The sequence below is a fragment of the Xenopus laevis genome, chromosome 5S (genome assembly GCF_017654675.1).
Source record: "Xenopus laevis strain J_2021 chromosome 5S, Xenopus_laevis_v10.1, whole genome shotgun sequence".
Taxonomy (NCBI): Eukaryota; Metazoa; Chordata; class Amphibia; order Anura; family Pipidae; genus Xenopus; species Xenopus laevis.
The window spans coordinates 142,180,389-142,204,070 of NC_054380.1; the positions used below are offsets into that span (position 1 = coordinate 142,180,389).

Consider the following 23,682-nt stretch of genomic DNA (forward strand, 5'->3'; position numbering starts at 1 on the left):
GCTTCGCCAGGTCTGAGGTGGCGAAGGAAGTCTAGCGTAAAAGGTAGCGTTCAGTACACTGCGCAAGTTAGTGAATTTGCGTAGTTTCGTCGCTAGCGAAACGTCGCCTGGCGTAAGGGTGCGAAGTAACACTAGCGAAACTACGCCAGCGTTCGTTAGTGAATTTGCGCAGTAGTCAAAATGCCAAACGCTAGCGAATTAACGCTAGCGTTCCGCGCTTCGGCGCTTAGTGAATTTGCCCCAGAGAGTGCCCAGCAAATGCACCTGCTCCGGGATAACGTATCTCATGAGCGCCAGCCCCTGCCCATGTGACCAGCCGATTTCTTAGAGACGCCTGCACTATGTGTTGCACTATGTGTTGCACAAGGATGCTCATCCGAGAGGACAAGGAACAAGCATTCGCTCCAAAGGTTTGTGCTCTCTCTCTCTGTCTCTATTTGTTTGTCTGGCATTCCGGAGGGTTAATGGGGCTGGTAGAATTCCTGATACTTTATATGGATTTGCACAGAATGCAGATGGGCTGCACAGGAGGCAGAAGACTGTTGTATACTACAGCAGTACCTACAGTTTGTAGGTATATTCCCCCCATTATGAGCACAATATGGCAATTGCAGTTAGGAATTAGTCCCTTATGTTTAAAGGATAAGTAAACCTTTAAAATAATTGAATGTAAAATAGATGAGGGGGCTATTCTAAGCACTTCTGCAATGTACATTCATTATTTATTTTAATTGCAAGATATTAAGGGATACATGTGCTGTTAATATGAATGAATCAGTTCCAACAGCGCCACCTGCTGGTCAGTTTCCCACCAGTCTGACCAGCAAGTAGTCAAGGAAGTTGTCAGGAGAAAGAAAGAGGCTGATGTTCTTCTGCTTAGGAAAGATTTGAGATAGGTTTCTAATTTTTTTCCTAAGTAGAAGAACAATTGATCAAACAAAATATCCTTTCCTAACCTTCAAATCACTGCAAATAAAACACATTACTCCCACTGAACTGGCTTAATCCTGGGAAAGGTTAGGCATTTGGATATTAGGCAAGGGGAAGGCTTCTCAGGAGAGTTGTGGACCACTGTAGAGCAGATTTAACATTCAAATCCCCTCGTCTGCCAGTAGCCTACGTAAGAAATTGCAATTGTAAATGTCAGTACATAGAGTACATTACAGAGAGTATGTCCAACAAGCATGAGCACTTTACAGGTTATTAAACTGCTTTAGTCTCTATTTTCTGCACAAGATTCTACTTGTGGCACAACCCATTAGTAGACTGAAGAGTAAAGCACATTTCCATTAGTGCCAGGAGTAGTTTCAGTAGACAAACAATATATACAGAGAAGGTCCATAACCCACAAGCACAAGACATGCGGAACCACTGGCAGAGTAGGGAGCACAAGAAGACCATTAAGTGGCCAAGTGCTTACATTCCACTATCATCATATTCATCTCATTGTCTATAGACCTTCTCCTACCCAGTAGTTCAGTAGTGACCTATTCCTACTTAAAGGAGAAGGACAGTCAGAATTGCTGGGGTTTCCAAAAGCTAGCCAACCCCCCGTGATTGTATGCACTTGTCTGATATCCCAGGCCAGTGCTCCTGTTAGTAGAAAGCTGCCGCAACCTGAGGTTCTTCCAGTGAGCACCACCGAGTGATTCTCTTCCTATTCCTTCTTCTTTGGCACAGATGTGCATGCGCAGTAGAGCAACAAGCTGACATTTAAAGGGATACTCAAATCCCAAGATTGGCGTGCTGTCACAGGTCTGTATCACCGGGTTGGTGTCAGGTGCCTTCAGGTGTCGGGCTCAATACTGCCCAAAAAGCCCAAAAATTGTGTATCACAAAACAAGAGACCTGCGGCACAACTGTTGCAATTGAATAAGTGATTAGTATTTATTCATCTCATAAAAAAACGGCAACGTTTCGGGCCTCCACTGTGCCCTTTATCAAGCCTCGAAATTTAAAGGGATACTGTCATGGGAAAAAAATTTTTTTTCAAAATGAATCAGTTAATAGTGCTGCTCCAGCAGAATTCTGCACTAAAATCCATTTCTCAAAAAATGAATGAAATCTGACATGGGGCTAGACATATTGTCAATTTCCCAGCTGCCCCAAGTCATGTGATTTTTCATTTTCACTCCCAACCCCAATGTTTGATTTGGCTGTTAAGAAGGCTAAAGGTGGCCATACACGGGCAAGGTCCATTAGACTGATTTGGCAACTTATCTGCTCTTGTATGGGGCCTTCCGACAGGCTACCCCGACCGATATCTGGCTAAAAATAGTCCAGATATCGATAGGACAGGTTTGACTTTCCTAGCGTTTGAAACTGCATCTAGTAGCTAGTTGATGCAGCCTTGATCCTATCAGCGCCCATCATTGTCATCCGATCCACTTGTTTGGCAAACTCTCCATTTCTGTTTATTTTATACAGATAGGATGAGACGAGGCTTGGGAGCATCACAGTAACATTTGCATTTTTTGGAAAAAGGTTGGGGGTGGTACAATAATCCTGGAATATATGGCACATGGTGGGTAACTGTCAGGAACGGAACCTAAATGAATTAATTCAAACCAAGCTATATAATCCCATCCCCCTTTTAATTCTCTCTAAAGGTCTATTATTTCCCTCTCAACTGAAACCTTCACCTCCCAATTAAAACATGGAGTAATCACCCATAAAAATCTTGTGATCCCTTCAGTCTTGAAACCTAAAATCTTTTTTAGGCCAACACATGCCACTGAAACTGCAACTCTTACATGGCCTGTGCTCTACAAAAGCTGAAACCCACCAGTGCTTATGGATTCTTCTTCATCTCTCAACAGCTTTGACACCATCTATATTCTACATAGTCTTGTCCTTCATGACACTGCTGTCAGCTGGTTCTCCTCTTGCCTTTGAAGAAATTGTCTCCTATGATGAAGTAACTGTTGGATTCTTTGACACCCAGTCCTAGTTCCCTTCTCTCTGTATGCTTTCTCTCTTGGCCATCTTATCAATTCATATGGTGTCCAATACCAAGCTAATGAAACGCAAATGTACCTGTCTTCCCTCATTCTCACCCACAATATTTTTTGGGTCTGTTCTTGTCAGGCTTTTCTACTTGGATGTCCCAACAGTACCTTCATTTTTCAAAGACATAATCTTCTTTTCTCCCTCCAACATTTACTCCACTACCCTACAGGAACCCCATTGGATTAAACCTTATATTGAACATTCCTGTTCAGGTATCAGGCCAGAGTTTGGGAACCAGTATAATAGGTTTATAATTTTGACTGGTTTAATGATGTTACAGAGATCAAGGCATCATTCTCCATGGAATTGGTGAGAGGCATGTTTTGATCATTGTGATTCTTATTGAGAGTTTCACCCTGTTCCATTAGCTCAAGGCACTATATGTGTTGGAAAGACTTCTTTGGACTTTGGGAACCATATTCTTTACGTTCGCTACAGTTTGATAACTAAGACCATTTGAAATGGATGCAACAGCTTCTCCTCAGTTCTTGATTTCCATTGATCCTTCTTAAGGAGCCAAGTTCTACTCATTCATCTTAGAATTTCTCTTCTCCATGGTAATGAGCCTTGATTATTTGTGCAGAGGCAACACATGGCAGGAGAAGAGATGTTTGTACATACTGCACTGATACATAACAATAGACAGCTGAGTGGAATTTGGCCTCTCTGGTTTCAGAACATCCTTGTACTGAGTGGAGGAATTTAGGAATTATTGTGATAGAAAGTAATGCGGTGGGCAGAACGGGATTCGTAGAACTTAACACAATTGCAACTGGAATTCACTGTAGTACACATAAATCATTCCTTTTAACCACATTCCTCCCTTTCCATGGCATTGTGAATAGTTGTAATACTATTTTCATATTTTCAACATTACCTATATTTCCCTATTCACCTCAGCTCCTGCTTATTCCCTGAGTATTTCAGCTTGGCCCCTCTCATTCCCTGTGTTTTTCATATTGGTCCTGCTCTTTCCCTACACCATTCAGCTCTTGACTTTCAGCTTGGCCTTACTCGTTCCTTATGACTTTCAGCGTGGCCCTATTCATTCCTTGTGCTTTTCAGTTTGGCCCTACTCATTCCATATGCCTTTCATATTAACCCTACTCTTTCCCTATACTGTTCAGTTCAGCCCTACAAATCTCCATGACTTTCAGCTTGGCCCTATTCATTTCCAATGCCTTTCAGCTCGGCCTACTCATTCCATATGTCTTACATCTCTGTTATTCTTTCTTTTTGCTTACAACTCATCCCTACTCCCCCTTCCTTTGGCTTTTCCTTGCCTTTCCTTATCCCACAACAACATGCCCTTGCTTTTTTACTCCTCGTTGTAACTTCTCTCCTGCTGCAAATATCTGTAAATCTGTCATTGTCTACCTCTGCACTTTCTGCTTGTAAGCAAGGTTCTGATTGGCTCTTGCTCTTCTGACTTCCCACCCTGACTACTGTAACCTGCTTTTACCTACTTTCCTGAATACTCTTTTCTGCTCTTCTGCTGCAGCCGATCAGTCTGTAATAAGAACAATGAATTATGAACAATGAATGGGTTACTGCTCCGGGGCAAACTTAGTGCCTGTTATTACACATGGGGATGGTGTTAAGTGCACGTTTTAGAAGCAATTGCTGTGTTTTTCTAAGTATTCCAGTGTCACTGCAACTGTGGGTTAAATCGCACCAAAAACTGTGTTTCTGTGAATCACTTGCCAATTGCAGTCAACATGGCGTCACTTCTGGCCCCCACATCAGAGGCCGCGGGGGAGCACACAGACCCAAAAAGTAGCAAATATGTATAAAGAATGTTGTTGTTATACACACAATCTTGTGTCTATTTTCTGACCAATCCCCCCTTAGACTCTACACATTTACCCCCATGTCCTGGCTTTTTCCAGGCCCATAATAAGTGCCCCCTGCATTTCTACATACGTGTTGCCCCCTGTCTCAGTCCTGGTCTGGTCACCCTCTCACGGCATCATGTGTATCATGTTCGGCACCTACTGTAACCCTTCCCGTGCTGGAGGGACCAAATATGGGCTGAATCAATCAGCAGCGACATGGATTGTAATTTAATCGTCTCACTCACTGACACTTTCAGATAATTTATTAGCCATCAAAGTCCAAAGTGTGTCGCCGGTCGATCCTCAAAAAAAGAGAAAAGGGGGGAAAAAACGAGAAATAATAGTGTAGCGTTCTTTTCTAGAATCACACCTCCTGGTGCTAATATTCACACATTTATCAGCGTTGATAAACCCACTTTAGCCTTTTAAAGTGCAAGTAATTATTTACCCAGTGCAATTACAACAGCATCAAGTAAAAAGTGCAAGTGCTGAGGGGAAAAGAGAGATTGAAATGTGAGGACAAGTAGCCGCACGATTGTGGTTCCACTTCTGCTGGTTTATTATCCTCACAGACGGCCCATGTAAAATCATATGTCACCACATTAACTGCTCTTCAAATGCTTCCTTGGGCAATAATTTGCCAATTGCTGTTTTGGAGTTTAATTTGTGTTGCTGTTTTTTTTTTTTTGTATATTAATGAATTTTCAGGAAAAGATTTTTTATGTTACATTGTTCTTATGTTAGGCTGCTGGGGGGGCGGGAGGGAGGGGGTGATATCACTCCAACTTGCAGTACAGCAGTAAAGAGTGACTGAAGTTTATCAGAGCACAAGACACATGACTGGGGGCAGCTGGGAAACTGACAAGATGCCTAGCCCTGTGTCAGATTTCAAAATTAAATATAAAAAATCTGTTTTCTCTTTTGAGAAAGAAATTTCAGTGCTGAATTCTGCTGGAGCAGCACTATTAACTTGTTTTGGAGTTTTTTTAAAAAAAAAAAAAAAAAACATTTTTCCCATGATAACATCCCTTTAAGGACACAAAATGTTGAAAGATGTAACCAAACTGGCCATAAGACATAAATAATTTAAATATTTATTTAAATTAAATATAGATTAAATATTCATTATTAAATTCAATTATAATATAATTCATTATAATAAAGGGGTGGCTTTATTTTAGGAGCAATATATCACCAGTTGTAGAATACACATATGAGCTTATGAGTTATTTGGAGTTCAGGTTTATCAGGATTAAAGCACTTTACAGATAAGGGCTATCAGGTGAGATGTTGTTCAACATCAGGATGAATGTCATTGTGGGGTTAGGAATAAGATGCTGTAGGATGGAAATAAATTGGACTGTGGCTGAGATGGAAAGAGCATAGAACAATGGCGTATAGCAGGAATCCCTAACCTGTTGAACCCGTGAACAACATTCAGAAGTAAAAGGAGTTGGGGAGCAACACTAGCATGAAAAATGTTCTTGGGGTGCCAAATAAGGGCTGTGATTGGCCATTTGGTAGCCCCTATGTGGAGTGTAAAGCACTGCGTATCTTGACAGCGCTATATAAATAAATGATGATGTGCATATCACTTCCGCCTACGTCACCACTGACGCGTTTCGCCTTACAGGCTTCCTCTTTGAGCAATTCTCTGTGTCCACTCTTAAATGTCCAAAATCTCTTGAATGTTGCAACTTTATTACATACATGTCAGGGAGCCGGGATGCTCCCTCCAGGGAGGTAGTCTGGATCAAGGAGGAAGCCCTCTTGAGGGAGCAAGGTCGCGGTATCCAAAGGGTTAAGCAGAATCGGTAGTAGTGGTCACAGGCAGGAGTTAACGAGGGCAGGCAGATCAGATGCAAATATCAAGAGTTCAGGCAGGGGGTCAGAACCAAGGTAGGAGCTAGAAACAGACTGGGAGCAGGATTCAGGCTGGGAGCTGGAATCAGGCTGGAATAAGAAATCAGGAAACACAAACAGGAACCCAGGATTAATGGCAGCAAATCCTATTCTTGGGCGCCGTCACAGTGTGTTGGGCACCCTTTTATGACGAGATCCCGGCACCAGTGATGACATCATCATGCAGCGACGCTGCAGCCATGTGTTCAGCATGGGCGCCGCCATCTTGGATCTTCACTGTGACCGCCGGGAATGTAAACAGCGCCGTCGAGTACTTCTGGGTCGGGTACTTCTGGCAGTCCTGACAATACAAATGTCTCTTTCCTTAACGTTGATTTCCCTCACTTTGCCCTCCTTTCTCTGTCCATTGGCGCTGCTGGGTGCTTAGCTCCTTGTATTAGTGCGGGCTCACCGGCCAGCCGGAATTGCCGTGTTCTCGGTTTAAAGACTGTGGGGGAAATCAACGTTAAGGAAAGAGACATTTGTATGTAATAAAGTTGCAACATTCAAGAGATTTTGGACATTTAAGAGTGGACACAAAGAACGATCGTCATCGCTCAAAGAGGAAGCCTGTGTGGTGAAACGCGTCAGCGGTGACGTAGGCGGAAGTGATACGCACATGCGCAGTGGACTGTGAGGGACGCCACGGAGGTCTTACTGGACGGATACTCTACCGGCAAAGAGAGGGACACCGCGGACACCATACCACACAGTGCAGGGACTCCAGCTCATAGGAGAGGATGCCGTTGTGTTTTTACACATTGTGAGTGCCATATATTTGTATTAAAGTATTTTTAAACGCTTTTCCGCACATGCCACTCTTTTATTGCCCAAGGAAGCATTTGAAGAGCAGTTAATGTGGTGACATATGATTTTACATGGGCCGTCTGTGAGGATAATAAACCAGCAGAAGTGGAACCACAATCGTGCGGCTACTTGTCCTCACTTTTTACTTGATGCTGTTGTAATTGCACTGGGTAAATAATTACTTGCACTTTAAAAGGCTAAAGTGGGTTTATCAACGCTGATAAATGTGTGAATATTAGCACCAGGAGGTGTGATTCTAGAAAAGAACGCTACACTATTATTTGGCTTGTTTTTTCCCCCCTTTTCTCTTATTTTGAGGATCGACCGGCGACACACTTTGGACTTTGATTTCGTTTGGAGGTTTGAGAAGAGCCTTTTTTGTCGCTGGGTTCGGGGAACTCACTTTATTTTGAGATTTTGGTTTATTAGCCATGTCTGCGCTATTGCACCTCTTTAGCAAAACATTGGGCAATTTACTTATTTTCTCCCAATTTGTCTTCCCTCCCCGAAACTTCACACTGGTTTATGTGAAATGTAAATAAGACTTTAGCTGCCACAGATTCATTCACTGATCCTCATCTGCGCTCCCCCCATCCCTCTCACACTCCTATAATATACCTTTTACTCTTGTTTTCTTCCCAAGGAATATATTATTTGTAGGGTTTTATGTAGAAAGCACCAACTACCTTATGTCTCCAATATATTGAAAAAAGCAGAGAATTGCTCACCCCAAATCTCCCCCTAACTGGCCTTCAGACTGGGCCCCCTTAGCTCATAACAAGGTTACAGATATATAGAAACATTGGGGTAACAGTCACCCTGCTATAGTTCCAGGGGTACCCAGGGCACAAATAAACACTCACCCCAAATCTCTCCCTAACTGACCTTCAGACTGGGCCCCCTTAGCTCATAACAAGGTTACAGATATATAGAAACATTGGGGTGTCACCCTGCTATAGTTCCAGGGGTACCCAGGGTACAAATAAGCACTCACCCCAAATCTCCCCCTAACTGACCTTCAGACTGGGCCCCCTTAGCTCATAACAAGGTTACAGATATATAGAAACATTGGGGTAACAGTCACCCTGCTATAGTTCCAGGGGTACCCAGGGTACAAATAAGCACTCACCCCAAATCTCCCCCTAACTGACCTTCAGACTGGGCCCCCTTAGCTCATAACAAGGTTACAGATATATAGAAACATTGGAGTGTCACCCTGCTATAGTTCCAGGGGTACCCAGGGTACAAATAAGCACTCACCCCAAATCTCCCCCTAACTGACCTTCAGACTGGGCCCCCTTAGCTCATAACAAGGTTACAGATATATAGAAACATTGGGGTGTCACCCTGCTATAGTTCCAGGGGTACCCAGGGCACAAATAAGCACTCACCCCAAATCTCCCCCTAACTGACCTTCAGACTGGGCCCCCTTAGCTCATAACAAGGTTACAGATATATAGAAACATTGGGGTGTCACCCTGCTATAGTTCCAGGGGTACCCAGGGCACAAATAAGCACTCACCCCAAATCTCCCCCTAACTGACCTTCAGACTGGGCCCCCTTAGCTCATAACAAGGTTACAGATATATAGAAACATTGGGGTGTCACCCTGCTATAGTTCCAGGGGTACCCAGGGCACAAATAAGCACTCACCCCAAATCTCCCCCTAACTGGCCTTCAGACTGGGTCCCCTTAGCTCATAACAAGGTTACAGATATATAGAAACATTGGGGTGTCACCCTGCTATATAGTTCCAGGGGTACCCAGGGCACAAATAAGCACTCACCCAGGTTACAGATACTTAGAAACACGTGAGCTTGTTGGAAAGTTGTAGTTTAGACCCAGTGATTGTCTCCCAGCCATGGAATGTTCTAGAGGCAGATATAAGAGATGAGGTGAGATCTGGTGCAGGTGATGAAGTTCTGAGGAGGCTACAGATGAGGGTAAGAGTTGTGCAGGAGGACAGAAGAAATAGGACAAATAGTAATTGCTAATAGCACCACTGGGTGTAAATGTCTAGTTGGTCTGTTTACAGAAGAGAAGCAAATGGTTTCACTGCAATAACTCATAGACTCGTTACCTGCTAAGGACAAGACTTGGGGCTATAAAAGCCTTTATGTTGAGCATCAGATGGACAGTTGTAGGAAGGAAAGGACATAGCAGTACTATTACACGGACATTATGTTTTGGTCTCTTCAGACTGCTGCTGTGTGGGGTAATTACATAAAGAAATTAAATGAAGCTGAGAGCAGATAGTATCTATGCCTGGTTGTAGCTTGTATATTTCATTTCTACTCTAGTCTGGTACTGAACCCAGGCTCTCCCTAATGCATTTGCAGCAGCTCATTCTAGTGGCCGTGCCATTGTTTTATTTGTACCTAAGTGCTTTTCTTTCAAGGGAAAGTGTCAATGCACTTGGTGCCATTACAGTCTATGGCAGGGAAGCAGAGTACAATATGGCAGCGTGCTACAGTGGGGTGGGCATTTTGGGTATTAGGCTTGTGGGTAGGTCTGCAGCTGTGTCAGAACTGAAGCTTCTTGGCACCACAATTCATGTTTTTTTGGTTTCCTTCCTATGTACCCGCTGTGGCTTGGAACAGTCTGCGATATACTACAGGGTTGAGTTACATGACATACTGTGTAGATTCATCTCTTTTTCCTGACCCACGTTTACTCCCGTCTCATTAATGGTCACTCCTTGGGTATGATTACTCCATCTATTTGCCTGGATATCTCCTGCTCAGTTGGATGAAAATATCTAAGAAACATATAACAGTGGCAACATCTTCTCCAGTGTGTTGAGATGGATAATGTCCATGACAGTTGAGTCTACGACCCTCCACCTCCCAACACTGCTTGTATGGGACCTTTTGAGACTCTTTGAGGAGAGAATAGGGGAACTCACCAACCTTACCATGTAGATATGTTTGCTTATGTTGTACCTTTGTTCTTACAGTGTGTTGGACAGTCCCAGTCGACTGGATGAAGAACATCGCTTGATTGCGAGATATGCAGCAAGGTTAGCAGCAGAAGCTGGGAATTCAGTGAGCTAAATCCTGAACTATAAGTTCTCAAGTTGGTTTCTTGAGCGTGTGTTCCTTCTGTGGGTTTGTGGAATTCAAGACCTATCAAATCCAAATGCTGCAGGGCTGATTTTAGGTGTATTTGCACAGTGAAGGCCATGACATCAGTGCATAAGGCCTGAATGCCACATGTGTTGGATGCAGTAAAAATAGGTTTTTTGGAGCTTTCCCCAAAACAAGGCACATTTTCATCATAAAATCATATTTTTCAGCTGACCCATTTGTCATGTGGATAGGTCACTGTGGCTTACTGCAGGAAGAGTAGGGATTCACTTGTTTAGATCTACTTTATAACACAGCGAATTAAGGGATCATCCTGTATTTATTTGGTTTGACATAATTTGTTGCAGAGTCACCACGTCCCTGTTGGAGCAGACGAGAAGTTTTCAGAGTTTTAGATTTAGGCTCTTCTTTGCTGTCCAACATGTGATCAAGACCCCAACAGCATTGTACAAGGCTTGAGAACATGGTCACCCTGCAGCTGTTCTAGGGGTATGTATTATCCCCACAGATATTTTAGGTCCTGCTCAGACTTCCAGAGAAGAAGTGATCAGTTACTTAGATGCCACTTTGTATAAGGAGAAGTAAGTAGGAGGCAAATGGCAAGAGCCCTGTCGATCGGTATTATACGATATCATTTCTCAGATTACACAGCAATGCTTTGGTGCAGTTCATATGGACTCCTTAGTCTTCATCCTTCTAAATAGAATTCGGCTAGTGTGTCTCCTATTGAACTTGATAGGGAAGAAGATCAATTATAAATGCAATAATTATTGGGCAAGTCTATTTTTTGTGTTCAGCACTGGTCCCTTTCCCCAAGTCAACAGACCCAATGGGACATGTGAGATCAGTAGACACATGCTTACCCAAATGTATGATGAACAGTGAACTCAGAGCCTTGGAAGAGTTTGTGGAGCTTACAGTGACAAGCCTTCTGGTTTCTTTGCCTGCCGTGTCCTCCAAATGAGCTCAGCTTTAACTTTGATGCAAATAAGCAACAGCAGCAACTCATTGCCAAACTGGAGAACAAGAACAGGTGAGTTCTTTGGTCTGAAATTCCTGAAACCTGGGTGGATGGATGGACAGTATGGATGTCCCACTGGAGTTTGGGCAAACTGTATGAAAGTAGTACCTGGGTGTGGCCAGATGGTAGCTGCAGAATGATTGCTGTACCTGAGTTTGATATTTAAAGAGGAGCATTATAGCATTAGATGCAGGTCATGATGCGTACTGTAGGTGCAGTCTGGCCAATTCAGTAAGTAGGACTTCTGTATCAGGACCATACAAGCTGCAGGTCGATTGCATACAGTAGAGACAAGGTGCACTTAAAGGCAAGTATAAGCATCTTAATTAGACTTGATATCTCATGGACTGACAGACCATTTCATTGGTATTGCCTCTTCTATTCTGAATGTGCTGCTCTGCTGTCCTGTTGCTTTATCTCCACTTCTGTGGGGGCTTCTGTTACCATGTAGAGGACCTACAGTTTGTCTCCAGTTTTGCCGTCTGGGTCACTGTGGAAACTGTAACTCTCTGCTGTCAGGTATTAAGCGTATGTTCAAAATCAGATCCCAAATGAATGTGTTATGAATTACAGTTTAGTGGGGATCTACTAGATTATGTTGTATCCCCAGTGCAGAACCTCATGTCCATGTCACTCTTACAGGGAAATTCTGCAAGAGATCCAGCGCTTAAGGTTAGAGCATGAACAAGCCTCCCAGCCAACACCAGAAAAGGCCCAACAGATCCCAACTCTTCTGGCAGAGCTGCGTCTTCTGCAGTGAGTATGTTGTCTTTCCTTGTGTTTCTATGATTCAGTGAGTGTTTTATAACAATTGGGCCTTAAGTTGGGAGAAGTAGGACTCTCATGCAGGCCAGCATTGGGAGCCTCCATTACTATTTCACATGGCTGTGGTTTGGTAGAACATCACCCCCCTCCCTTAATAGTGTGTTCCTTTGATCTGCTGAGTGTAGGTTAATGGTCCGACCCTAGCAAGGTTAATCCCAGCAATATTTCTTAAATGGCAGCCAAGGCTGGCTCACAGTTGATCCTTGCAAATGCCAGTCTTTCCCTTCCTTCTAGTCTTTCAGGGAAGGCAGCTTGCGTGGAGTAGAGTTCCATTAATTAAACATGTTAATGAAAGTCCCATGTATTTGCCTTGACAGCGCCTTCCTGGGGAATCAGAGAAGAAGAAAGATGTGTATAATTCAGGCAGAAGGCAACTAAGCTCTCCATAAACCCTCACATAAAACCCCTATTTAGAAGGTCAACAGGCCTGATACAAATACAAACTTCTTAATTCAACTTTAATGAACTGTAAGTGATGGGCGGGTGGCAGTTTAGCTGCTACTGACATTCTGATTCTCAACTCTGCTGACGGCGAGCAAGATGTTTCATTGGGGCTCAGGGACCCTGTTTGTATTTATATGAATCCAGAAAGGAACATGACCCTAGCAGATCAATCCGATCAATCCTTGGGATGGCCAGTGTCGTCTGTATCTGGCCGCCATCTTGCCCACCTCCTAATATTTAGCTTGTTCTTGGAATGAAAGGGAAGAAAGAATGGAAAGATGGCACTTTGATTTAGACTTCCCTGTTCCAGGGCATTTGTTTTGTAACAGAAGCACCTGCCTGTGGAACTAACCCCCCAGTGAACAGGGCTTTCCTTGTCATTCATATTCTCTAATATCCACAGCTCTTATGGATGTTAGACGTGTTCTGTGATATTTCTTTGTATGGGGATGTAACAACATGAGACCTTTAATGTCTCCAACATTTCAGTCTGGCTCTGGATGGTGTCTCTGGTGTTTCCTAGAGGGGGAGAGGCTGTACAGGATTGGTGGAAAGTCAACGTGTTAATCATTACAGCACCAGTGCATCCCATATCAGCTGGATTTTTCCAGGACACTCCATTCCATGTTATATTTGTGTCATTAGGACAGTAGAGGTGACTCCTCCTGTTGACTCACAATAGGACAAATCTGCCACCGTCCTGGGCTTGACTGTCGCTCCCATATTGGACACGCACATCTGTTCCGCACCGAAACTCTCTTCCATTACCCTTGGTTCAGTCTATAACTCAGGCCCAGTTCATAGTTGTGCAACTGCAAGGGATGATCTCCTTCACCTTATACTGCCTGTGTCTCAAGCAGAAGGAGAATCTCATTAAATACTTGTGCTAAAATTGCACCTGAGTATAAGGACCAAGGATTCAGAAGAATTAAAGAGACTCCTGTACAAAAGAGCTTACAGTCCAGTTGGGAGGCCCCTGTTTGGTCCTTCAGGGGTTGGAATAGAAGCTGATCAAATGCGTACATGCAAAATCCGCTAGGACAGGTAGCCGATGTGGGGAGGAAGATATTGTTGGCAGGAAAAAGAAACAGATCAATACGGACTGATCTTTTTATCCGCTGGTTTCCTGTAAGTCAGATTTCAGCTGATTTCTTTACTGTAAATGGGCAGGAGATTCATTTTCTGGTTCCAGTGCTTCGGCTGGGGGTTAGATCCCTGTGTTGTTTCCTTTTGTTCTCTGTATAAACCACCGGCATGTAACTTTGGGGGAACTAAGGTCTCCTTTTATTTGATTAGGCAACGGAAGGATGAGCTGGAACAGAGGATGTTTGCGTTGCAGGAGAGCCGACGAGAGCTTATGGTTCAGCTGGAAGGATTTATGAAGCTGCTCAAGGTAACCTATACCCTAAAATATCTGCCTAATTCATCTCTACTTCTATAGGGGAGTTTCCTTAATCCGTTATTAGCCAGGCCACTGAATGAGACCTGATTTCCACAACTTGGCATTATGTTTGCAAAATTGAGGTATCGGGCACTCAGAAAAATTCCACAAGGGCTTGCCAAAATCAAAGTTAAAATTTGAATATTTATTGTAGATTCATTAAAAAAGGAACAATATCTCCATTGGCCCCACACTTTTCGTGCCCTCTAAGGCACATAATCACAGGCCTCCTAGCACCCACCAGAGAACCTGAACTTAGGGCCCACCCTCACAACAATTCCATGTAGATTAAATGTTATCAATGAGAATTGCACTCGGGTTTGGAGACCCAGGAGATCCTCTGGTAGTGTCAGGCAAGTCCAGTCCTACACCCCTTAATCTCATAATAAAGTTACAAGCAATTTGCATATCAGTCACCTTGTTATAATACCAGGTATATGGCCTTTAATTTTCACCTTAAATGACCGTCAGGTTGGGCATTCAGAAATATAAGCAAATAACCCAGATCTGATGGTCAGCTGGTCTTCACATCATAGTCTTAAATACCCCTGAGCCTGGAAAGTTCACCCTCGACGGGGCATGAATATTAAGCCGCAGTTCCTTTATGGAATGAAACAATCATAGAGACATCAGTATAAAGTGTTGTCATCAATGTGTTTATCATCTAGTGCCAAGCCTCCCATGTCTACTTCTAATGCCCTACCCAACTGTCAGACACTCCGACCTCAGAACAAGCCCAGTATCATGTGACATGCACATAAGATGGAAACAGGTGCCCATTCTATGCCCATTCTTTTGTAAGGACCAAAATAAATATTTTGCTTCAATATGTTTCTGAGGCAGAAGATTAAGAAATAAGCTGACATTGGGCTGATCCAACTGGGGACAGTCTGGCTTGCGCTAGAAACCTCCCACTCCATCGATAAAATTGGCAGTTCTACAGAGACCAGAGCTTACTGATGCCATTATTCTGTATCCACATGGGACATAACTCATCCAACTGGTCACAGAAGATTCTGCCATTTCTGGGGGTCATTTAAAAAAAGGTTGCAGTTGAAATATAAAATTGATAGACTTGTCATTGACTTGTAGCAAAGCATCTTATTGTTCTGCCCAGAGCTATATCTATCTATCTAACTGTCCATAGACTGTGGCAAATCAGGACCACATGCTACAATTGGCCAATCTTTTGGTGCAGGAAAAAAAAGGTACAGTGGTGAACCTGGGCCTGGGATGAGAAGGGACTGGTTTACCTGAGTCAACCCAGTCTCTAGGCAACACTACTCACCAACAGTACCTTCAGAAAGTAGGAGCTCCAGCCTGATCGTCACTAGAACATCACCACATCCTTGGAGAAAGAGCATATTGGAGAAGGGCCTCATCATAGAATGAGCGTATTGTAGAAGGGCCACATCAAAGAGAGTTGGTCCTCTTCCTGTTCTTGGTGGGCCATGGTCATTTTCCAAAGCAATGTCCCTCCTGCTCAAGCTGAACTTCATAATTGATCATTCAACAGCCTGTCAGAATGTAGAAGATCCAGTCACACCCCTGCGATGGAGAATGGAGCTTGTTGGTTGGTGAATGAAGAGCAAATACTCCTTCACATCTTCAATCCTGTCCTGTTACTCTCAGACTGTACCATAACTGGCTTCACACATGTGTTATTTATGTGTTATTTATACAAGCTGTAGCAATCACCTGGTTCCTGCCCCGTCCCTACTCATTAGATCTTCTTGAGAACTTGAGATATTTCTCCCCTCGTTGTGTCATCCTAGAGAGAGAAATGATAGCCTTGAGCCCCATCAACACTGTATCCTTGGTAACCTTTTCCATTGTTCTCCATGTCATTGCTGCCAGACATTCCTAGAACCAGGGGCAGAGCTTCTACTAAATATAAGTCTCTCAACTGGGCCAAATCTCTTAACCCACAAAATACCTGGGCACTCAGGATCTTGGAATTCTTTTCATACAGACTCTACACATTTATAGAAGTAGTGTACTGCAAAGCCACCGAGTAGAGCGATATGGCTACTAAGAAAGTCACAGTAGAGTAGAACAACCGCTAAATCCCATTCACAAATTCTCTTCTATATTTGATATATATTCACCATTCTGTCAAATCTTCTTCAGGAGGCCTTGTGTTAGAGTGCAAATTGCTGCATGGACCTACCACTAACTTTATTATATATATACATATATTTCATTACTACCCCCTTATATAGTAACCAATTCAAACTGGGCCAGCCTTTCCCCATAACTGATCCCTTCCACTCCCTTTATCAGCTTAGTCGCTCTTCTCTGTACTTTATTTTACTAATAGTATTTTTTAGCACTGGAGCTCATAATTACCCCTAGGTCCTTCCCCATCAATGTTTTCTGGTCCCTTTAAGGACATTAGTGACCTGGGGCTGGTGGGTTATTTTACCTTATAGAAGAACCTGATTATGTTCTTGTTCTTTAAATGAAAGTGTTCAGTGGGAATGCTGTGTGTGGCAGTACTAGTAGAGGCTGCATATACTACAGCTGTGTAGCCAGTGAGTAGTAGGGGGAAAGATTAGAGTTGGGGGGCTGCTCACTGTGTGTTGGATTCACATGTGATTCTTATTCCTTTTCTCTTTTATTTACTCTCACACTCTCTCTCCACTACCAAAGGAGGAGGAACAAAGACATCAGTAAGTGTTATATTCTACATGGAATGTCCAGTGAATAACCCAGTGTGTTTGTGTCCTACACTCTGTGCCCAGCAGTCAGCTCATATCTGTGTCCCTTTAGTAGAGGTTGTTATGTTTCCTATCACCAGCCCCATCCCCTGCAGTCATTCCATTACGGGGTGTCCCTGCTGACCCAATACTTTATGTGACAGTTGCAGCCCTTGGACTATATGAAAGGGCCACAAGTGAGACGTGGGTGTGTCTCCGGGCACTTTGCTGTGATTGGCCACAGTAAGAATATCGCTGTTTCACTTCAGGTTTGATACAATGTATCTGCACAATCATCACCCTCCTCTCATCTGCCTCCGTATTGCGCTACCCACCATGCTCTCAGTTAGTAGGAGGAGTCATAAGGAAAATGGCAGCTTGTACACAAGATCTTCTGCCCTGAGCAAAACACATCTTGTTTATTGGGACAAGCCCTGTGTAGTGCACACGTGTGTAATACTCCTCGCACGCCCATCAGATTCATTTCTACTGTATATGTTGGGATCCCTTTAACTATAATCCTTTTCCTGCCCACGCTACATTTCTCTCATTGGCACGGAATTGGGCTGTAGATATGGGAGGTGCCTCTGGGTTACACTTTATGATTGCAAGCTCACGTGCCAGGAAATTACAGCATAATAAGGCTATACTGATATGCTGAGAGCTGTGTAAAGGGCAAATCCAGCCAAATCATCGAATAATTTCACTGATTTGTATAATGTATTAAACATCAAATTGTTGGGTCATTTTTAACCCCTTGTATAGCATATCAGTCAGGCGTGGCCATGTGTACACCAACCTCTCAGCTTAATGTTTCTCAGGTCCCAGATCTCAGACAGGTCCGTTCCATATGGGCAGGGGGGGGGTCTTGTGCTTACGCTCTAGGGATGCACCAAATATACTAAACACGGGATTCTGCTCAATCCTGAATGTTTTGTGAAGGATTTGGGCAAATTCTGAACAAAGCCAAATACTAATTAGCATATTCAAATGAGCGCAGGGAAGGGTTAAAAGAACCACATGCAGCACATGAAAATAAAGTTACAGTTTCCCTGTGTGCTGGGCAGTCTGGGGGTTGATATATTCCTCTTGGCTTGGCCCCTGTGGCCCCTCGGGGGTTACTGACACATACAGTCCTAGAATTGGTGCATTTGTTGTATTTTGGCTGCTCTGGAAACAGCAATATGTTTAAGGCTTTCTGGAACATTCCACAGGGCCGGAGGAGCTCCAATAAAGTAACACTGCCAGGGGGTGGAAGGGGGTGCAGGTTCTGCCACTCAAACTCTTCATAAATGCAGCAAACGGTGAAGCTGATTGGTTGGCAGCCTGAGTCCAGCAGCAGCAGCAGCGCAGGGAAAGCTCCAGTCCTTCCATGTCCAGCAGGGGGCGCTGTGTCACTTTCCCAGCCATTCTCTACAAGTCCACGACTGTTACTGAACATTGGAACCAACCCAGGCAAGTGCATTCTGGGACATTTCATCTGCTACCCCCCAAAGCATTGTATGTAGCGTGTAATAATCACACATGGCTGGTTAGATTGCCCCCACGGTGCAGCAACATGTATCTCTGCCTGTAACACGCAGCGGCTCCTGATTTAACTATTTAACCTCCAGCTCTCAGTGCCCAGGAAACGCTGCACTTCCCAGCATCCTCTAGGGGCCATCATTCTCTTCTCCATTCAAGTAGCTTTGGTAGCAAATCATTTCAGAAGGATTTTTTTTAAAGAGTCAGCACTTATGGGGGGGGTAGTATCTGTCAGTCCTGTTATTTCTGCCTGTTGGTCCTTTTATTCCTACCTGTCCAGGCAAAGTAATAGAAAATTTAGAGGTCCAGACCATCCACTATCTGCCTTCTCTTCCCCCACCCCAGAGATTCTTCCCCCCCTTCCCGGGGTTCTTCCCCATCCCACAGGTTCACCCCCCACCCCAGAGGTTCTTCCCCCCCTCTCAGAGATCTGTCCCAGAGGTTCTTCCCCCCCCAGAGGTTCTTCCCCCCTCCCAGAGGTTCATCCCTCGTCCCACAGGTTCTTCCCCCGTCCCAGAGGTTCTTCCACTGTCCAATAGGTTCATCCCCCGCCCCAGAGGTTCTTCGCCCTCCCAGAGGTTTATCCCCGTCCCAGAGGTTCATCCCCCATCCCAGAGGTTCTTCCCCGTCCCACAGGTTCATCCCCTATCCCACAGGTTCTTCCCCCACCCCAGAGGTTCATCCCCCGTCCCAGAGGTTCTTCCACCGTCCCAGAGGTTCTTCCATCGTCCCAGAGGTTCTTCTCCTGTCCCAGAGGTTCATCCCCCGTCCCAGAGGTTCTTCCCCCCTTCCAGAGGCTCATCCCCCATTCCACAGGTTCTTCCCCCGTCCCAGAGGTTCATCCCTCCGTCCCAGAGGTTCATCCCTCCGTCCCACAGGTTCTTCCCCCGTCCTAGAGGTTCATCCCTAGTCCCACAGGTTCTTCCCTCACCCCACAGGTTCTTCCCCCGTCCCAGAGGTTCTTGCCCCGTCCCAGAGGTTCTTCCCCCCTTCCAGAGGCTCATCCCCCATTCCACAGGTTCTTCCCCCGTCCTAGAGGTTCATCCCTCCGTCCCACAGGTTCTTCCCCCGTCCTAGAGGTTCATCCCTCGTCCCACAGGTTCTTCCCTCGCCCCACAGGTTCTTCCCCCGTCCCAGAGGTTCTTGCCCCGTCCCAGAGGTTCATCCCCCCTCCCAGAGGTTCTTCCCCCCTTCCAGAGGCTCATCCCCCGTTACACAGGTTCTCCCCCCATCCCAGAAGTTCTTCCCCTGTCCCACAGGTTTTTCCCCCAATCCCAGAGGTTCTTCCCCGGTCCCAGAGGTTCCTTCCCCCCCTCACCCTGAAGGTTCATCCCCCGTCCCACAGGTTCTTCCCCCGCCCCACAGGTTCTTCCCCCCCCAAAGGTTTATCCCTGTCCCAGAGGTTGTTCCCCCACCCCAGAGGTTCTTCCCCCGTCCCAGAGGTTCTTCCCCCGTCCCAGAGATCCTTCCCAGAGGTTCTTTCCCCAGTCCCAGAGGTTCATCCCCCGTCCCAGAAGTTTTTCCTCCATCCCACAGGTTCTTTCCCTGTCCCAGACGTTCATCCCCTGATTTTCCCAGAGGCCCTGCACCCATTTAATCCGTAATGGTGGTTTTGGACCAGAGTATTTAAAACCACCCCACCGTTACCTCCTCTTGAGGTCGCCACAAACCATCACACCCCAGGGAGGCTGCGGCATGAGTTGTCCGGGCCCTTGAGGGCCCCATGATTGCTTTTGGAGTCAGAACCTGCCTGCTGATACTGTACTTACTGTATTATTCCAGGTGGTTTCACGTGGTTCTGACAGAAGGTCCACTTACCCCTCAGCAAAACTGCACGTGCCCAGAACAGATTGGAGCTGCCCTAGAGAGTAGCGTTGATCCCAGGGGTGCACCACATTTAGGATTCAGCCTTTTTTGGCAGCAGGATTTGGATTTGGCAGAATCCTTAAAATCATGTGAATTTTGGTCCCACAAACAAGGAATTTGAAAGTATTTTCCCACATGTTCTTACTGAACCTTTTTTGCCCTTATTTGCATATGCAGAATATTTCATGAAACATTTGGGGGGTCTGACTGAATCCCAGGACAGTGGGTTGGTTGCACCCCTAGTTGCTCTGAGCAAATGATCCCTTGTGCCACTAATTAGAGATTGGCTAACTGGTTGCCCTGGGTTACAGGACTGGGACCCACTGTACCCCCAGTGTATTTGTATCTGGCCAGTGATCACAGAACTTCTCATAAAACCTCATTTCTCTCTGTGTTTTTCTTTATTGCCCCTTCCCAACACCCCATTAAGCCTGTCCCGCTCCTCTAACTGGCGTCTTGTCAATGGGCAGCTGTGAAGCCGGAGCAATGGGGCCACCTCTGCTTCTAATTGGCTCTTTTATGAACTTTTTATTAGCATTTTAATTCATATTTTGCAGAAAATAATGACGTGTATAAGAATAAAGGTTGTGTGTGTGCCTATGGGCCCGACTAACAAGCAGAAATGAGGTGCCGTAACCGCAGCGCCCCATCTTGTTGCCCCCAACCCCACGAGGCCGCAGATAATTGCACTGAGTCTGGTATAAATTTACTCCATTTTCCTTCATCGTTTCCTTCTCTCGCTTCTTAGCCAAAGAATTCTGATTATTTTTAACCTGGAAATATTAATCTGTTCCCATGAACTTTCTTTGCTTTTCTGTTTCCCAAGTTTGATTTTACTGCAGGGGCGGGGCCAAAACTAAGGATGGGGGGCACTAGGCATGTTCCTCTCCTGTCTCCCTACCTTGTGTTTGGGGTTCCCCACCTCCCCCTCATCACTTAACCTGGTCCCCCAACACACCATCACTATACATGCATGCGCTCCCCTAACCCCTGTGCTCTAATATCCTTTTCATTTGCCCTTTGATACTCCACAGTGATCTCCCAGGCTACACCACATAGTAGTTATGGATGAAGCCAGGGATACTCCATAGTGATTTCTCATGGTACACTACATAGTAGTTACGGACGGACCCAGAGATACTCCACAATGATCTCTGAGGCTACACCACATAGTAGTTATGGATGGAGCCAGAGATACTCCACAATGATCTCTGAGGCTACACCACATAGTAGTTACGGATGAAGCCAGAGATACTCCACAGTGATCTCTTGGGCTACACCACATAGAAGTTACGGATGGAGCCAGGGATACTCCACAGTGATCTCTCAGGCTACACTACATAGTAGTTACAGATGGAGTCAGGGATACTACACAGTGATCTCTTGGGCTGCACAACATTGTAGTTACAGATCAAACCAGGGATACTCCACAGTGATCTCTCAGGCTACACCACATAGTAGTTATGGATGTAGCCAGGGATACTCCACAGTGATCTCTCAGGCTACACCACATAGTAGTTATGGATGTAGCCAGGGATACTCCACAGTGATCTCTCAGGCTACACCACACAGTAGTTATGGATGAAGCCGAGATACTCCACAGGTTAGTTTGTCCCAGGCAGATACAATTAGTTTTATAGGGTTTGTGTAACATTGGTGTGAGGAGGAAAGACACAGCAAATCCTTAGGAGTGAGAAGCAAAGTGTAGGAGAGGTGAGTAGCTACTCAGTATGAGTAAATGCTCCATGGAGTTCTCCTTTAGGTATGTGCCGGCTGCTGGTAAATCCATAATCTATACCAAGAAGTCAAGACTGTGTCGTGCCAGGGAAGTGGCCAGGCTCTCTAGAGATGGACAAATATTTGGGTAACAAGATGAATATTTGGCCTATAAATATAAGAGGTGCTGACATTTCCATGATTTTGTCTGGCATGGCAGGTGTAAGTGACCCCTCTGTCTATGAGAGAGAGACTTATGGGAAGGCTTGTCGGGGGCACAGTGAGACAGCTCTTTTGGCTGGAGGAAGAGACCTGTGTGACTATGAGAGGTGAGAGGCAGGAGATACAGAGACCGAATCCTTGTTCCTGGCCGAACCGAATCCTATTTTGCATATGTAAATTATGGGCCGGTATGGAAATCACGGGACTTTTCGTCACAAAAGAAGAATTTTTTTCCACTTTTTCCTTTTCTGCTTGGTATTCGGCTGAATGTTTCACCGGGGATTCGGCCGAAACCCAAAAATATTGGATTTGGTGCATCCCTACTTCAAATAGTCCTGCCTGTGGCCCTGCCAGCAATTGGGATACAGCTCAGGTCTCTGGTCTTCCAAAAATCATAAACGGGGGAAAGTGAGAGAATCGGGGGGAGACAGAGAACCTTCCCCCCTCCCAGCGGTGCCTCTGCCTTTAATAAACCTTCAGCCAGAGGATGGACCTTGTCTTGTTCCCCAGAATGAGCCCAATTGTCCTGCAGAACCATCTGCTCCCTGGCTGCTGTCCATGTGCTGATGAGACTCCCGGATCAAATGGCTCTTTCATTGCGTTGCCATGAGCACGGCCGCTTGGAGTTTTTCACTGAGGCCTTTTAGCAAAGATTTGGGAAAGGTTCCTCCGTAGCTGAAGTGCTAAGCTGACTTGTCTGGCCAGATTCTGGGCGGTTACGTCTCATTCTGTCTCTGCATCATGGCCGACCTACAATCTGGAACTCATCCGTCATGTAACTGGCTGACTTACCTGGCTGTACCCACCTCACTGAGCCTGTGCCCAGCTCATACTCACCAGATACCCTGCATTGCAAATGCTTCTGGCCAGGGAAGTTCAGGGTAAAGGTTCTAGTTCAGTGTAGGAAGGGTATTGAGTCACTTTGTGTCTGATCTGCATTTAAGACCACTGGCTGGTTGCTAGGGTACATATGACCACAGCAACCAGACATTATAAACTCCAAATTGGAGCCATGGGTGTTGTGGGTAAAGTTGTAGTTTAATAATGTTATTTATTTCCCAGGCACAAGCCACTGGATCTCCTCACTCCTCCCCAAGCCACGGTGCCAATAGGCCACTGCCCATGCCCGTCAGATCCACTTTGGCCGGCTCCACCCCCACGCATGGACCTCAGGATTCATTGGTTGGCTCGGGAGATGTACAGGAGGCCTTTGCACAAGGTGAGTGCAGCATTATGTACTTTGTACAGTCAATACGTTAATAACGAGTCTCTCGACCGACTGAGA

The 23,682-nt window shown here is 45.2% G+C and overlaps 1 protein-coding gene across 1 annotated transcript; it reads left to right on the top strand.

Annotated features, from left to right (window-relative positions):
• Positions 1 to 13,991: 13,991 nt before the first annotated feature.
• LOC121393127 (dystrobrevin beta-like) lies at positions 13,992 to 18,521 on the top strand. Its single transcript, XM_041565153.1, has 3 exons — positions 13,992 to 14,322; positions 17,023 to 17,042; positions 18,284 to 18,521. Exons 1-3 carry the CDS (start codon positions 14,092 to 14,094, stop codon positions 18,306 to 18,308), a joined length of 276 nt encoding a protein of 91 aa, XP_041421087.1. The 5' UTR covers positions 13,992 to 14,091; the 3' UTR covers positions 18,309 to 18,521.
• The last annotated feature ends 5,161 nt before the right edge of the window (positions 18,522 to 23,682 follow it).

Excerpts from the sequence above, each read along its gene's own strand:
- LOC121393127 (XM_041565153.1), top strand. The coding sequence starts at position 14,092 with ATGGGCAGGAGATTCATTTTCTGGTTCCAGTGCTTCGGCTGGGGGTTA. Across the intron at positions 14,323-17,022 it reads GATTTATGAAGCTGCTCAAG|GAGGAGGAACAAAGACATCA; the intron begins GTAACCTATACC and ends CCACTACCAAAG. Across the intron at positions 17,043-18,283 it reads GAGGAGGAACAAAGACATCA|GGCCGGAGGAGCTCCAATAA; the intron begins GTAAGTGTTATA and ends AACATTCCACAG.